The sequence below is a fragment of the Electrona antarctica genome, assembly GCF_951216825.1.
Source record: "Electrona antarctica genome assembly, chromosome: 21".
Taxonomy (NCBI): domain Eukaryota; kingdom Metazoa; phylum Chordata; class Actinopteri; order Myctophiformes; family Myctophidae; genus Electrona; species Electrona antarctica.
Window position 1 is genome coordinate 18,908,709 of NC_136802.1, and position 16,684 is coordinate 18,925,392.

Here is a 16,684-nt window from a genome sequence, read left to right on the forward strand (position 1 = left end):
TTATCAGATGCAAACCTGCCTGACCAATGACACCATCCCCACACACACACACGCACAACACAGCACACACACACACACACACACACACACACACACACACACACACACACACACACACACACGGCCGCGCTATGAGCTTGTAGATCTGCTATTTTTCAATAGCTAAAGTATAACATAATGCTTAAAACACCAAAAGGGGTTCCCGTCCTGAAAGCACCTAAAGTAGTTATCCTTATGCCAATTAACCCATACAATGTCTGTGTTGCGACTGCTATTTCCAGTGAGGAGCCCCGCAACACACCCCAGCCTGTACATGGAGGATGTACAGTAGCGCCTCCATGCTACACCTCCTGTTCAGCAACACCACCCGCTGACAGCCCAGCTGGCATGCAGGCCGGGCCCGGCACCCTAGCGGCTAGATCAAAGTTTAGTGCAGCAACAAAGATAGCTCTCTGTGATTGCCTTCCATTCCCCGAATACATGCAATTGTGTTCCTATATAGATGTTCTGACAAGCTGAATGCACCACAGTGGATTCGAACCCTGAGACTCTATACGGTGCTACCCAAGTGCTTACTGCCATTTGTAACTTTATTACAATTTTTGCCATGTCAAGGAGCCGAAAACCAATAATTTGGTGTACTTGGATAATGAGATGTAACAAAAATGTCCCCAGCCAGTGGCAGCCACCTCTATACCCAACTCAAGTGGAATGCTCCAAATTTAGGGCCCACCTGTTGCTTTGGGAAGGATTAATCCTTTTATCTATAAGGAGGGTTTGTGGATCAGGAGTGGGCTTGTGGTATACAGCGAGGGGCCATGATGACCGCTTTGGCATGTGTTCTAAAATAGAAATGGGATTTGTAACTGCAGTAGCTAAAGACAGACAATGGCAGGTTGGGTGACAGAGACGAGTCCCCTAGCTGTCAATGGTGGTACTCTACGACTGTAATGGTGAGTCATACTGTAGCACCAGACCAGACTGTGTGCACCGGTGCTCACAGACTAGTATTGGCTAGTAATACAGTCTCCGATATATTTCCCTTCTCAGCAGAGGAGGTCACATAAGTCCGTTCTTTTAATACATCTATAGTCACAGGTTGCTGTTAACAGCCCCTCCTGTGGTGCTCCACTCCGCCCACCATGCAGTAGCCTATCCCCCTCCCAAAGCACAGAGAGACACTGAGAGAGAGGCAGGTGTGTGTGTACAGTATGTGTGTGTATGTGTGTGTATGTGTGTGCAGATGGAATTCTATCCCAGTTGAACAGGCTCGACACAAACTTCAGAGGAGACAGGACTAAGACAAGATAAACCACCTTGGGCTCTTTTTTCAATGTGGATTCTACTTTTCCAGTTCTGCTAAATAACTTGGTCAAGGCTGTTTTTCTGTAGGGGAAAGTTTCACGTGGTCTTCAGTTTGCACACAAGTGTACATCTGTCTCTTGCTACTCTTGGGTGTCTGACTGTCAAAGTCATGCCGGCCGGGTTCCACCAACTCGGAGGGGAGGTAATTTTCAAGATTCTCTTTTGACTTACCAGATGGAATATGTTTCTTTTGTAGTAACAGAAAATAAATGATGGTCTGAAGTGTAGCAAGTTCTCCAGTATTGCCATGAAACTGCTATGCATTTTCTATTGACCTGATTTTATGGACCAGTTTGTGTTGAAGAAAGGTGGAATGCCCTGAAATGGATTGATCTAAAACCACATAGGCTACAAATAATTGTTTAGCTCATTTAACTATTGTCCAGTACAATCTTGTTATAAACTTGCCTCCATTCATCATGTTTTCACCATCCATCCATCCATCTGTGTTTACAAGCAACGTGACAAATAACCAAATTCACATCCAGATCCTGAGTGTTAACTTATATTTTATATTCCACAAAGTAAGCCTAACTCACACCAAAAGAGACTGTGGCCCCAATAAGTACCCTTCTATGGGTGACCTTGGCCAGGCTACTTTATGGTACAGGTCAGAGTAGTACTGTAGTGTAGTTGGTTAGAGTTGTTAAAGGCCATCCGACTGGTTTCACGTGCGCATGTCAACAATAGGCTACTCCCTCTCCGACCGTGTAGTACTGGGCTGGCGTTGGTGTTGTCTTTTCCTGGTGTTAAAGACTGCATTAAATTGGTGTCATTTTCTAAACTTACCCACTCCTTTAGCCACTTATTACATAGGCATTACTGATGAGAGTTTAACTGACAGCTTCTATCCTACCTTCTCTTTCACAAGGACACATACCCACACAAACATTAGGCCTATACATTCTTGCAAATATGCGTGCCTGCGTGCGTGTGTGCGTGCGTGTGTGTGTGCACACACACAGGCCCCTTTGTTTTGGTTTATGATTACCAAACAACGCTTATCTGGAGACTCAACACAGCACTCACAGCAAGCAAGGTCAAGGCATAGTTTTAAAAAGACACCTTTGACAAAGTCCGAGCTTGCTTGAATTACTGTAACAAAAGTGTACTATTAAACAGTCTTTTGTTACAGGAATTCACAATAAATATACTGTAACATAATAGATATAATAGAACAAAATAGTGTTGAATAGAATAGAACAGAACCATAGCCAATTTTGCTAAGTTTTCCCACAAATAAAACATTGGGCATATGGGATGTACCTTTGATTTTGTTAGACAGATGACAAAACCACCTTTTAGACAATCAAATCACACCTGTGTGAACTGAGCGGTGCAACTATATGTACTAGGCCTCCTCCCTGGCCTCTGTGTGTGTGTGTGTGTGTGTGTGTGTGTGTGTGTGTGTGTGTGTGTGTGTGTGTGTGTGTGTGTGTGTGTGTGTGTGTGTGTGTGTGTGTGTGTGTGTGTGTGCGTGCGTGCGTGCGTGTGCATGTGCATGTGCATGTGCATGTGCATGTGCATGTGCGTGTGCGTGTGACGCTGCTCAACAGTGCCATCCAGCGGTATTGGTGAGGTGTTGCAGCTGTCCATGCTCAGACATACAGACATACACAGAGACAGACATACACATAGACATATATACATAGACGCCCCTTCCGGCTCTGAGGCGTGTGTCAAAATTGAAGGCACTATTTTCCCGACATTCCTTGCGAAGAATAGCGGAAGCAAAGCGGAAGCTTGTCAAGCTTCCGCGTGCGTAACATAAGTCCCGGAAAAGACGCGCTGTGATTGGCCAGTAGTCACTTGAGTGACAGCGAGAGACATGGAGGAGTCACATGAGTGACGTCACTTGGGGAGCGACGCAGTCGCCTTCAGCAAATGCCTTCAGCACTTCTAAATAATAAAGCTGCGGAGAACTGTTGCTTTGTGTTCACTCTTTAATGTTTTCTGTTAGTAATCTAATCCCCCTGGCTCTGATGTTGTATTGTTAATAACTTTGTTGTTTGTGTTTGTTTGTTTGTCTTGTTTTGTAATGTATATTGTCATGACTGTTATAAAGATTTGTTAAAAAAAAAGAAGCCTTCAGCACTGCACTTCCGCCTTCATTGGGATACACGTCGCTCCAATGAACTGCAGCGGCAAATGAGGCGTCTATGTATATATGTCTATGGACATACATACACACACACACATACTTCTGGGTAATGGAGCGGTTAGGCACCGCTCAAAAAGGGACAATACTCTGCAGGGTGCTCAGTACTGTTTGAGTAACCACCCCAAAGTGGAAATGTCATCGCAGCAGTAGGTCAATCCCTACTGTAACCATATGTTCTGTTAGTGTGTATATAGACACACTAACAGAACATATGGTACATATGGTCATAGGAGCAAGGCACTGAGAGCCATTCCCTAGTGCAGTGGTTCCCAAACCTTTTCATGTCAAGGACCCCCAAATTGACACTGATGAGCCCGCGGACCCCCATTTGAAAAATATATGCCAGGGACCTCCATAAAAGATGATTTGTACGGCTGTAACAGTGATTCTCAACCCATTTAATTTCAAGGACCCCCAGTTTGACATGCATATTAGTCTACAGACCCCCATTTAATGGCATTTCTATCTCTGGGACCCCCGATTTATATTGTAAAAATCAATGTTAATGTAACTCTGAGAGTGTACAAATGGAACCAAATGGACCCATTAGGGTCCATGGAACTCCCTCAAGGACCCCTGGGGGTCCCCGGACCCCACTTTGGGAACCACTGCCCTAGTGCTCACGATAGTGTTGCAGAGAGAAGCTATTAAGCCTCCACTCACAGTACAGTACAGTATACAGTAGATTGTCAAGTCCTATACAGCACTAAACAGATCTCATTAGGATCATAGTTATATATAGCTGATATTATAGGTGGGGGCTGTACTGTATGTACAGCATGCATGTGTTCAGTCCATAGACTGACTGCCCCTGCAAGTATGAGCAGTTTACATATACTCTCATAAACGTCACTATCAGCATACCATCTATTTATACATTTGAGTTGGGGGCGACTTGGCGACGGAAGTCAAGGTCGCCAAGTCATAGCTTTGTGACGTATGCGGAGTATGCGGAGAAGTGCCGTTGACGCCTGTGCTGTGCCTGTGCTCTGACGTCACTCATTTTACCTCTGCGTTTCAACCCAGCTTTTGCAGCTTCCGTTTCTCAAATCCGCCATTATTCACTCCGTCCGTCTAAAAAGTCTATTTTTCTTCAGACGCGTTAATATTGTAACCTCAACACAGCATAACATGAGAAATGACCCCAGAACGTCCGCGCTGTGTTCAATCATCGCAGATGGCACCTAGATTCAGAGGTGCCAGAGGCTAGATTTAAAACGGGCCAGAAACAGGAACTGGACTCCTGTGTTTCCTTCTTCCGATTGGCTACGGCCGATCACGTGACACGAGTGTCGACGCAGTGCAAGGCATGTTGGGTTACAGGTGCATGATGCACCGTTTTTGACCCATTGACCCCTGCAGCTGATTGGGGTCACATTCGAGTCACACACACACACACACACACACACACACACACACACACACACACACACACACACACACACACACACACACACACACACACACACACACACACACACATACACCAGGAAGGAGGGGTAATTACAAGTCAACAACTGTGCTTGTTATTAATGTTTCTCTCTCTCTGCTGTGTTTCATGTGTGTCTACCATAGACAATAACAGGGACTCTTGTTCTCTCCGTCTTCACTGCTGTACTGGGATCTCTGCAGTTTGGATACAACATCGGTGTTATCAATGCCCCTCAGAAGGTAATATTGCTAGTCCTGATTTACGGCTTAAGCGATGACCAAGTTAACAATATTTGCTAGTTTGCCAACAGATGTTCTAAATACTAACCTGCTGTCTATATTAAAAAGGTTTTGCAGCTCCAATTGATGGACTGGTTTAGCACATGTTGTCCCTTTAATATCAAGCAGGACCTCAGAGAAGTTGAAGCGAATCACGTTACAGCATTAACTCAAATGTTTGGATCTCTTTTTAAAGATTCGGGCATGTTGATAGAAATGCTAGTGCAGGATGTGTGAGGGGCCACTGATGGGACAGGGCGGGGAGTCTCATTTAACCAGACTCCACCTCTTTGTTTCATCTTTCTAAAGTAAAGAGCATATTGTTCTTGTTACTGCTACTGTTACAGTTACAGTTACTATTGCTCTCTCATTTGGATAATCTTTTTTTAAATTAAATAATAACTATAGGGAATTGATCCTTGTGTGCAATATTGTCATTAAGTGGTGTAATGGAAACCTGCAATGTTTAAATGGTGTTGTCATTGTTGTTGTCATTACAATGACCACTTTAGACCTCCAGGCTTTACTGTAAACTTTAGCAAATGCTTCTTGGTCTGATGGCTGCCAGGCTGCCAGCAATTCCTATTCACAATGGTAGAGAGGTGACAGAGATTGGGTATAGAATTGTCAGTGTGGACTGGAGTCAGGCCTATTTTCCATCAGCACCCATGATTTCTTCCCCCCCAGTCCCATATTAGGCCCCATGTTTCCTCAGCATCAGAGACGCAATGAAACCATGCAAAAAGTGAATATAGAGAGGGAATATGACCTGCATTCAACTCTACTGTGGAGTCAACAAGAATTATTTTATCAATAATAGAGAAACTATTAGTAAAAGCTGGAGATATGAAATGAAACAAGAGAGTGTGTAAAGGGGCGGCAGCCGCTTGGCGAGCCTCTCAGTTATGTCAACATGAGGGGGTGTGTGCGCGCAATGTGCTCTCCACAGTAAAACAGGGCTGTGCCAGAAATACTCCCGGCCCTTCTTTCCCCTCTACATCACCCTTCTCCTCTATCAAGTCACAGGCCATCACACGTTCCCTACTACTCTATCCAACCAGTCTGCCCCCCATTCCTCTTCTCCCCCCACTTCTTCATCTCGGGTATCCTTCACATCTGAGAGAGCCAAGACACAGGGGAGGTTTACGACTGCTCTGCCTCCAGTGTAATGGGAAATAAGTGCTATTTTTGTCCCTTTTCTCAGGGGTCGGAGGCTACACAGTAAAATCCAGAATGATAATTTAACGCCGGAAAGTAAAAACACACTTTCACAGCTAAATTAACACTTTGCTGTGCAGGACAATAAAATCTGGTTCAGATTATTGTGAAGGCACACGCACACAGTCACACACGCACACACACAAACACACGCACGCATGTGACACACACGCATGCATTGCACGCACGCACACATGCACACATGCACACACACGCACAAACGCACACACACACACACACACACACACACACACACACACACACACACACACACACACACACACACACACACACACACACACACACACACACACACACACACACACACACACACACACACACACACGTTTGTCACATTCAGAGTGGGACATGGCACAGTGTATGAATGTTAGCTCACAGAATCATATATACATACATAAAATACATAGATACAGATTGTGGATGCACAAATAGTATGTTTTCTGCAGAAATTGGTTCTCTAGATTCTCCTGAAGTCATGCAGTATTATCTTATATTATTGTTGCAGAACAGAGAGAATAATTAGACAAATTAACCATCAACCATATGGCACCACATCAACAACCTTTTTACTGGTATCTTTGTCGTTTTTGTATCCCTATTATTTTTCATACAATAAGATTATATCAACATTAAGTATTGCTTATCAAGTATTGTTTGTGGATCGAATTGTGAATTGAATTTGCTGAGCTCTGAATCTGTCTTGAGAGATTCATTTTGGGTTGGCAGGGGAAAGGAGCAGGAGCTCACGACCCACAACCAACTCCCCCCCTCCGCTCCGCATAATCTATCTGTGCATGTGCCTGTGACCACTGCTTCTGTGACCTTTGATGAGTGTATTTTACCTAGATACTTAACTTGGCACACTGCCAACATGTAACACTAGCTTTTCACAGCGAGAGACCCCAAAACCAGAATAGAAAGACTAGGCTTTGCTATTGTGTAAGACAAACCGTCTATCTATGTGTTTTTTTTTAGGACAGCTTTGGACGTTTGTCATTGTGATTGAAGCATAGTGGCAATAGAAAGGTTCCTGACTGAACAATTTGCTCCAGTATTCAGGCGTGCCTCTCTCAGAACTCATTCAACCCAAGACTGCGATTTAGTTTATGATAACCCAGGCTATATGTATGCACAGTGTGTTATCCAAAAGTCAATACATTTCACCCTTTCTAGCCCCGCTGCCAGCTAAGGGCTCATCCACCAGTCTAATATTTCACTCGATAACTGTTACAAACATGATATTTACGATTAATTAATTTGTCATTAATTCATTCACAGGGCAGATATGACAAAATAACTTACAAAGAATGACATACTGACATTTAATAACTTAGATTAACGGCGGAAATAGTTGATCTACAAGCTTACAACGTGTTGCATCGTGACACATCACAAGCTTGTAGATCGGCTATTCCCGCAATAGTTTATATTTATATATAATATAAATAAATATAATATTTATATATAATATTTGAAAATGTCTTCAACATGGATTATGACGATTATGCAAAAATGATTGCAATTATCTCAAATAATTGCGATTATGTAGGCCTAATAATTGTGACAGGCCTATCGATAGATATCTGATAAGCTCTGGGTTTTCAACCAGTGGTCCGGGGTTCACCAGTGGTCCTTGAGGGGGTTCCAGGTGGTCCCCAGCTAAATGATGGAGAGTTTGTAACCAAATGACCCTTAGAAAATTGTTATTTTGATCAATATCTCTCTCGTACCACATCATCACAGCATGGAATTGTGGACAAAATCTCATCCAACGAGTCACGACAACAAAATATTCTAAGTCTGGGGTCTAAGAGGTTAAATCGCATCAAAGGTGGTCCGTGGCTCAAATGCCGAATAAATAATGGACCTTGACATGGAAAGGGTTGAAAACCACTGAACTGACTGTGTGACGGCTCCCCTAGGTGTGACAACTGTGAATAGATGTACAGGTAGAGGTGGATCTAAGACTTGATGTGGTCATTTATGATGTAACTATGACTCCAAATTTGGGCAACGTTTCCAATCTCACCACTGTTGACTTCCATTATAAAATAATAAATTAAAGTGAGTGAACACAAGAAATGTGGCACTGATGGGTCAAGCGTTTCTGTGAGATTATCCGTAAAAAGGCAGATGTGTGAATATCGTCGAGATATTTACCGTGATGAGGCTAGTTACCTGTGAAACATGTCTGATCATTTCTCTGTCTGTTCCAGATCATTGAGAGTGACTACAATGCTACGTGGGTACACCGGCACGGAGAGAGCATCCCCTCAGGGACCCTGACCTCGCTGTGGTCACTGTCGGTGGCCATCTTCTCCATAGGAGGCATGATCTCCTCCTCCTGTGTGGGGGTCGTCTCAGAGTGGCTGGGAAGGTAGGGAGAACCAAAAGCATGGAGCTGCATGCCTGTCAGCCTGGCATTGCCAGAGTGATTACGTGGATTCACTCACATGTTGGTACGGGCGTGGAGGAACATTTGAGTGAATCCATGTCATCAGTCTGTCAATGCCAGGCATACCATATCACACACGCACGCACGCACGCACGCACGCACGCACGCACGCACGCACGCACGCACACACCATCATCATCATCATAAACCAACATACTTTAAACCAATGCATTATATTGTACTTGTTTGTGAACATACTACTCAGTCAATGCTATCCATAGCATGAAAATAATTAAATTAATAAAGAAGGAACACTTTGGAGAATCCAAACCATGAGTCATGGTTTGCTTTCCATCTCATCCAAACTAGATCATATGTCAGTCATTCAGTCAGCGGGGAAAACCTCAGCCCTGGACATTATGCATCGACCCAGTTTCTCGCTGCAACTTGAACTGGGACTCAAACTGGACATCAGCCCACGGCTGCCATTGAGTGAAAGGGGATCCCTGATGCACATGACCATGGGGTGGGGTTGGGGTGGGGGTTGAACTTGTCACCACTTGTCCTGACTGTCGTGAGGACAGCCAGGACAAGTTGTTCTTCAAGATGCAGGTCACCAGATCAGCTGCTCCGCTGGCATGCGTCAATGTGCTTCATACGACGCTTGACCCCCTTCGTCCCTTAATATGCTCTCTGATTATTGTGCCCATGACGGGGGTCTAATATGGAAGCATAAAGCTGCCAAAATTCAAATGAAATGGCAAATACAAATCGTGCAATGAGTTTATCTGAAGGTTAATAAAAAGCATTTCTCTTATTTCATTTGAATTTTCAAAATTGCATTTTCATTTTAATATTGTCCCCAATTAGTGGGCATTTTTTTGAAAATTTAAAATCAAATGCTCTTTTATTTATTGTTTTAATTCTGTCATAGAATGAGCACATCTGTAGTTTTAATGTAAATGCATTTTAGATTTATTTTTGTCTCAAGAAATGCGTTCATGACCTGATGATTTAAAAGCATTATTCTTATTTCAATTGACTTTTTGTATTTGCCATTTAATTTGAATTTTGGCAGCTTTATGCTTCCATAGTGTCTAATGCCCTCAAAACGTACCGTAACTTACCCAAATAAAATAGGTTCTGTCATATAATCAATCATAATCTCTCATACAATTAGTTATTCCTAAACTTGGCGCCTACCTGCAAAGCCACACATTATTACAAAGGAACTTGGATTCTGAGGTTATCACAATTTTCTTTGTAGGACACTGCCATCTAGGGGCAAAATGTTTGACAAACTTAATTTTGTAGACAACCTGAACTTGGTGAGCCTAGACCATGGGCATTGGGCAACATATTATGATGGTTATTTAATAGTTGGTGGCTCCTTTCAGACCATTGGAATCTTAAAAGTTTACATTTTCTGGTCAACCTATACCGTAAGGTTAATTTACCTGACTTAGGCAACATCTTGATTTTAGCAGTGGACTGCTAACAGACCATCAACACTCACTAGGATGAGTACACACAGTATGCACCTAAAATGACTGGATGCCTGCTATTGACAATAACAGATATGGTCTTTTCAGCATACTGTACATTTGATAATAAGTATGATACCGGTATAAACATATAATCATTGTAACATTAAGTGTATTTGGTAAGGCTTAACAACAGTACAATGATTATATGACATCTGTGTTTTGTTAGGAGGAAAGGCATGCTCGTAAACAACCTGCTGGCCTTCATCGGTGGAGCGCTGATGGGCATGTCCAAGCTGTGCCGCTCCTATGAGATGATGATTTTTGGACGCTTTGTGATTGGCGCTTACTGTGGTAAGAAGCAGGTTGCCCTCAGTCACTGTTGACGATAATTACACAGACAGAGATGTTACGATTGAGTGGCACGCGGTTAGGCTACAACTGTAGATTTGGAGATGCTGGTCTGTTAACGCATACCACTTGTTATAATGTCTTCTATACTGTATGTTCTGACATAGTTGAATTGAAACAGCAAATATGATTCAATATTCACACACACACACACACACACACACACACACACACACACACACACACACACACACACACACACACACACACACACACACACACACACACACACACACACACACACACACACACACACACACACACATACACACACGACCATAATTCATGAAATAGAAACTAATGTGTCCCTCACCACCAGACATATTTTCTTTCCAGGGTTGGCATCAGCTTTGACACCAATGTACGTGGGTGAGATTGCACCCACCAGTCTGCGAGGGGCCCTGGGCACCCTGCACCAGTTGGCTATAGTCATCGGCATTCTCATCGCACAGGTGCAATTTTACACTATGATGCCAATGGCACACTTTTTTTTACTCCACAGATACAGAAACAATGTATTTGTTCATGTACTTTAACAACAAGAAAAGCAATGACATCTTTATTACCCTGACTTCAGGATTTCATGGCAGGGTAGTGTAACCACTCCTGTGTGTGTGTGTGTGTGTGTGTGTGTGTGTGTGTGTGTGTGTGTGTGTGTGTGTGTGTGTGTGTGTGTGTGTGTGTGTGTGTGTGTGTGTGTGTGTGTGTGTGTGTGTGTGTGTGTGTGTGTGTGTGTGTGTGTGCGTGCGTGCGTGCGTGCGTGCGTGCGTGCGTGCGTGCGTGCGTGCGTGCGTGCGTGCGTGCGTGCGTGCGTGCGTGCGTGCGTGCGTGCGTGCGTGCGCGCGCGTGTGTGTGTGTGTATGTGTGATGTAACTTAACTTGAGAAGAGATGACTGGCTTTCCATGCAACATATTGGGAATGATCAGTAGGCTGCCCTGAAGATATTAACTTTTGGGTTGAAGAGGTAAAAGGCCAAGCTCACCATCATGGTCAAGGGCGCCCAGTCGCCCACTGCTCCTAATAGTTAGGATGAGTAAATGTAGAGGACAGATTTCACGTAATAATGTACAGTCACAAGCCAATACTTTTTTATATAATTTCAAATGCATTTAGTTATAGTTAGCTTTATGAACTAAATACAAATACATTGGACATAAAAAACAACAACATTGTAATACTAGTCATTAAGCTACTAATATAGACTGAAGTAATTAAAGCGGGTCATGTTTGCATGTTTGGATTTGTAACAGCTGAAATCAATATCAGTATTCTGATATTAACATGCGGGCCGCATTAAGTGAAGGTGGGCCGCCAGTTGCCCATGTATGTTCTACTACTCCATTAATTTCTTCATTAATGAGTGCCTACTGTGTGCTTTGGATCTTAGAGTCAGTGTGAATTTGAATGTGTGAATGAGTTAATTTTCCAGAGGTCCATAAGTTTGTAAATGTTCTACTGTTTGTAATCTCATCTCCATGCTCCTTCTCTTGCTCTGTAGATCCTTGGTCTGGAGTCTTTACTGGGCAGTGAAGACTTATGGCCCGTGCTGCTGGGGATAACAGTGATACCTACTGTGCTTCAGATGGCCCTCCTGCCCTTCTGCCCTGAGAGCCCAAGATTCCTCTACATTGTACGCGGTCAGGAGCACCAAGCCAAGAGGGGTGAGGGAACACATGTGTGTGTGTGACACTGAGACTTTTCCCCTATTTAAATGAAAACGGTGCATTGTCCTAGGACTCTGTATGACAATAAAGGGTCACACTCAGAAATCTCTGTTTACACAATTATAATTATTTCAACGATTCATAGGCTTTTCATCAATGTGAAGACCACACAGCTGAAAATGTTTTGTGGTATGGCATATGAATTATTAAACTAAGTAAACAGACTTTTCTGAATGCAACCCTTTCCTTACATATGTAAGTAGTAAGTACCGTTACTTTATTTTGACTTTGTTGAACTCTCCCTTGGTGCTACTGGGTAAATGATATACTGTACCTCCAAAAGTCTGCATGGTTAACATGTGAGACTAACTTTTTTTGAGACAAACTTTTGTTACGGCAGGCAAAAAGAGCAGCAGGCAGTCATACAGATTGAGAAGCAAGCCTATGTAACTACTGTATACCCATACATCTCGTTCTTTCCAATCACCTCCTCATCAGGCCTGCGGAGGCTGACAGGCAGGCTGGAGGTGGGAGACATGTTGGCAGAGATGAAGGAAGAGAAGAGGAGAATGGACATGGAGAGGAAGGTGTCCATCCTGGAACTGTTCCGTTCGCCACTATATCGTCAGCCCATCATGATCGCCATCATGCTGCAGCTCTCCCAGCAGCTGTCTGGGGTCAATGCTGTGAGTGCATAATACAGATTCTAGAAGATTGAATGTAAGAATTTAGATCAAAGAAAGGGGATCATCAAACAATCGGTGCAGTAGAGGCTAATCCTTTTCTCTCTCTCTCCTCAACAGATCTTCTACTATTCCACCAGTATCTTCATGAAGGCAGGAGTGCAGAGTCCAGTCTATGCCACCATTGGAGCAGGGGTTGTAAACTGTGCCTTCACTGTGGTCTCGGTTAGTAATCGATTCAACCAACCACCATACAGAACTATCACAAACCCATTATGCGTTACTGTATATGTTTCCTTTCTACTAAGAGACCCCAATTAATCACAGAAGAGTGTTCAGTTGTTTGTTGTGCCATCTATAGTGCTTCTATAAAGCAATACCTGACTTTATTACTGTTTAACAAAGTTATCAAAGGGCAAACAAAGATAACAAGGGGAATTGGTCACCCTTTCCTTGTCCCCCGTCTCTCTCATATTACTGCGACCAAATAGATTGTGTTTAGTTTGCCAGGGAAAGCTGGTGCTCTGACTGCACCTTCCATTTTACAAATATCACCCATAGTGTATGTTCACTGTCAAAACAGATGATCTGGTTTCATCAGATGTTGACTTGCTCTCATCCACAGTCATTGACAGGGCTGACACAGGACACACAAATGTCGACTGAACATCGTTTCTGACCTCTCTATCATCTGCTTGTGGTCATATCAACAGCTCTTCTTGGTAGAGAGGATGGGTCGGCGAACGCTACACATGCTGGGACTGGCTGGGATGTGCGGCTGTGCCATCATCATGACAATGGCTCTCGCCTTATTGGTCAGTCCCCAACAATTACATTTACAGTACTGATGAGGAACCTGATTTGTCTAAAGTATTTACAGTATATTTGCATAAAACCCTTTGTCCTACACTACAAATGGAGTATTCTATCATACATTTTATGATTAGACAGTCATTTTAGCTTATTTTCAAAACTTGGTGGTCATAGATTTCGTGGAAAACAGCCCTGCCTCTGAATTGTCTCTCTCTCTTCCCCACATGACAGGAGAGTGTCCCTTGGATGAGCTATATCAGCATGTTAGCCATCTTTGGCTTTGTAGGCTTCTTTGAGGTTGGACCAGGCCCCATCCCCTGGTTCTTTGTGGCCGAGCTCTTCTCTCAGGGTCCCAGGCCAGCTGCAATGGCTGTCGCTGGCTGTTCCAACTGGACCGCCAACTTCATTATCGGCATGGGCTTCCAATATATCGCTGTGAGTTCATGTTAGCCACAATATAGTGATTTTTTTAGCTCTACTTCAGGGGTGGGCAACTTTGACGGGCCACATTGCATATTACTCTTGTAGCAAAAAATTGCCGATCTACGCGTTTTGAGCTTGTAGATCAGCTATTCTTGCTATATTTGAATTGAAATCCTGAAATATTATTTTTTGCCATTTCATTTCTAAATTCTAATGCATTTAGTTATAGTTAACTTTCTGAACTAAATACATTGGATATAAAAAAAGACAATAACATTTTAATACTAGCAATTAGTTGAAATCAATAATATATCAATGTTCGGATATTAACCTGCGGGCCGCATTAAGTGATGGTGGGGGCCGCATGTGGGCCCATTTATGCTCTACTTCATATAGTCTGTGCTACAGCTTTTAAACATTCTGTATTTGTCCTTATTCCACACAGGACCTCCTTGGGCCTTACGTCTTCCTGCTCTTTGCAGGGCTCCTCCTCTTCTTCCTCATCTTCACCTTCTTCCGGGTGCCAGAGACGCGGGGGAAGACCTTTGACCAGATTTCATCAAACTTCCACATACGCTCACCAGGGGGAATGATGGACTTGGACATTGACATGGACATGGATAAGCCTAGCACGGAGCTAGACTACCTGGGGGAGGAGATTGTCAACTGAAAGCTGCCAGCTCAAACCACGGAAATAAGTCTTGAGAAAGAAATGGTACTGGGTACATGTCGTGGGGTGAACTGCACTGTATACGGACGGGCCTGATTCCAAACGTACTGTATGTTAAGTGCTGTCCAGGTGGAAGGGGATCCAAATTTGGATTTGTGTGTAGGGTTTTAACATGAGAATAAAAGTGTAAATATTTATTGAGCTTTGGGAAAGAAACAAGGAGTTAAGGCCGAGACAAACTTGAACAAGGAAGACGTGTGAACTTTTGAGGTATTAACCGCCAAGATGTACAGTATGTGAATAGACTGCATAATTGTATTCCATAGTTATGCACATTGCACACCAATGTACTGTATCAATGACAGATAGGGGTGGAGGAGAGTATTACTGCACTTTATCTTGAAAAGACATCCAAAGTTTCAAATATAGGTGAAAGTTAGCTACAGTAGTTGACTATGCATTTGCCCATCTTCAGTGAGGTAGGTGAATGCCATCAACTTAAAAATTGATTTTGAGAAACCCATTGCACAGCCTGCAGAGAAGCGTCTTTGAGGGCATTTTTTTTAATACCTTAATGTATATAGTGTGGTGTTTCGATTAAAAAGTTGGTGTAAGGATTAAAGGTAGGGTAAGTGATGTTTTTGTTAAAGGTTAAATCAGTATTATTTGGATATCATTTGTTCAGTAACAGGAGACTCCCTGTCTCTCCAGCTCTTTAACAGAAAATACATTTTCAGCCAATCAGGAGAAAGTAGCCATTTATCAGCTTCATTTTTAATGTTCCAGTTCCAATTGTCTCTGCTCATTTCTTTGTCATCACTTACAATTCCACTTGTTTAATCTGTATCCTGATTGACTGAACTGTCTATCCTGATGATAAAAGCTGTATCGCAACCTGAAAATGCATTGCAAAAAGCTGGAATCACGGAAACTCGTGTTACTAAACTCTAGCAATAAAGCGCCAAAGTCCTGATGTCACTCGCTCATCCCCTGGTTCATTGAAGTTTCTCTATGGAGAACATGGGGTCATCTTAAAATCGTCTAAGAATTGTGGTCCAAAAATAAATAACTGTCTCGGCGAAATTGTTGGGGAGGAGGCTCTGTATCGTTTGACAGTCAGATTTCATGTAGTCCGTTTCTAGCGAAAATGTAACTAATTCAGCAGCAGTAACAATAGCATTCTCAGTCAGTTGATTCTTCATAACCATGAGTGAAACGGCCAGGATTGGTTTATTTTTCAAATCCCCCTATGGGGATTACAATGCAAATAAAAAAAAGTACATGAACCAGTGGACTCTGTGCACTCTACCGATGCTCTGACTAAGAAAATCACTTACCCTACCTTTTAAGGCTTTTCTACCTACACCAAATGTGCTCACTGCTTTGTTTCATTGGCAATGGCAAAGTACTAGCATAAAAATCTATAATTTTTAATAGCTACCATTAACCCATTTTGGGCAGGAACCCCTTTGTTTTAAACAGTTATAATTTAGCTATTGAAAAATAGCAGATCTACAAGCTCCGAGTGGCACACTACGAGCTTGTAGGTCTATTTTTGAAAAATCGTGAAAATATTTATTTCAGCAAACTGGAGGATTTAGAAGATTTTTTTTTAATTTCGAGGTCATGCCTAAATGGGTTAAAATGTAGCTTGTGTAGATCTTT

General features: G+C 42.8%; 1 protein-coding gene across 1 annotated transcript; it reads left to right on the forward strand.

Moving 5' to 3' along the window:
- The first annotated feature begins 1,168 nt into the window (after window positions 1-1,168).
- LOC306914117 (solute carrier family 2, facilitated glucose transporter member 4-like) lies at window positions 1,169-16,303 on the forward strand. The gene is made up of 11 exons (XM_079491043.1): window positions 1,169-1,507; window positions 5,102-5,197; window positions 8,692-8,852; window positions 10,584-10,708; window positions 11,102-11,217; window positions 12,265-12,427; window positions 12,929-13,116; window positions 13,234-13,338; window positions 13,827-13,928; window positions 14,158-14,361; window positions 14,795-16,303. The coding sequence occupies exons 1-11, from the start codon at window positions 1,475-1,477 to the stop codon at window positions 15,017-15,019; spliced, it is 1,518 nt and encodes a 505-aa protein (XP_079347169.1). The 5' UTR covers window positions 1,169-1,474; the 3' UTR covers window positions 15,020-16,303.
- Window positions 16,304-16,684: the final 381 nt, after the last annotated feature.

Coding starts and splice junctions, on each gene's coding strand:
- LOC306914117 (XM_079491043.1), top strand. CDS start 1,475: ATGCCGGCCGGGTTCCACCAACTCGGAGGGGAG. Junction 1,508..5,101: donor TCCACCAACTCGGAGGGGAG/GTAATTTTCAAG, acceptor TGTCTACCATAG/ACAATAACAGGGACTCTTGT. Junction 13,339..13,826: donor GTGCCTTCACTGTGGTCTCG/GTTAGTAATCGA, acceptor TCATATCAACAG/CTCTTCTTGGTAGAGAGGAT.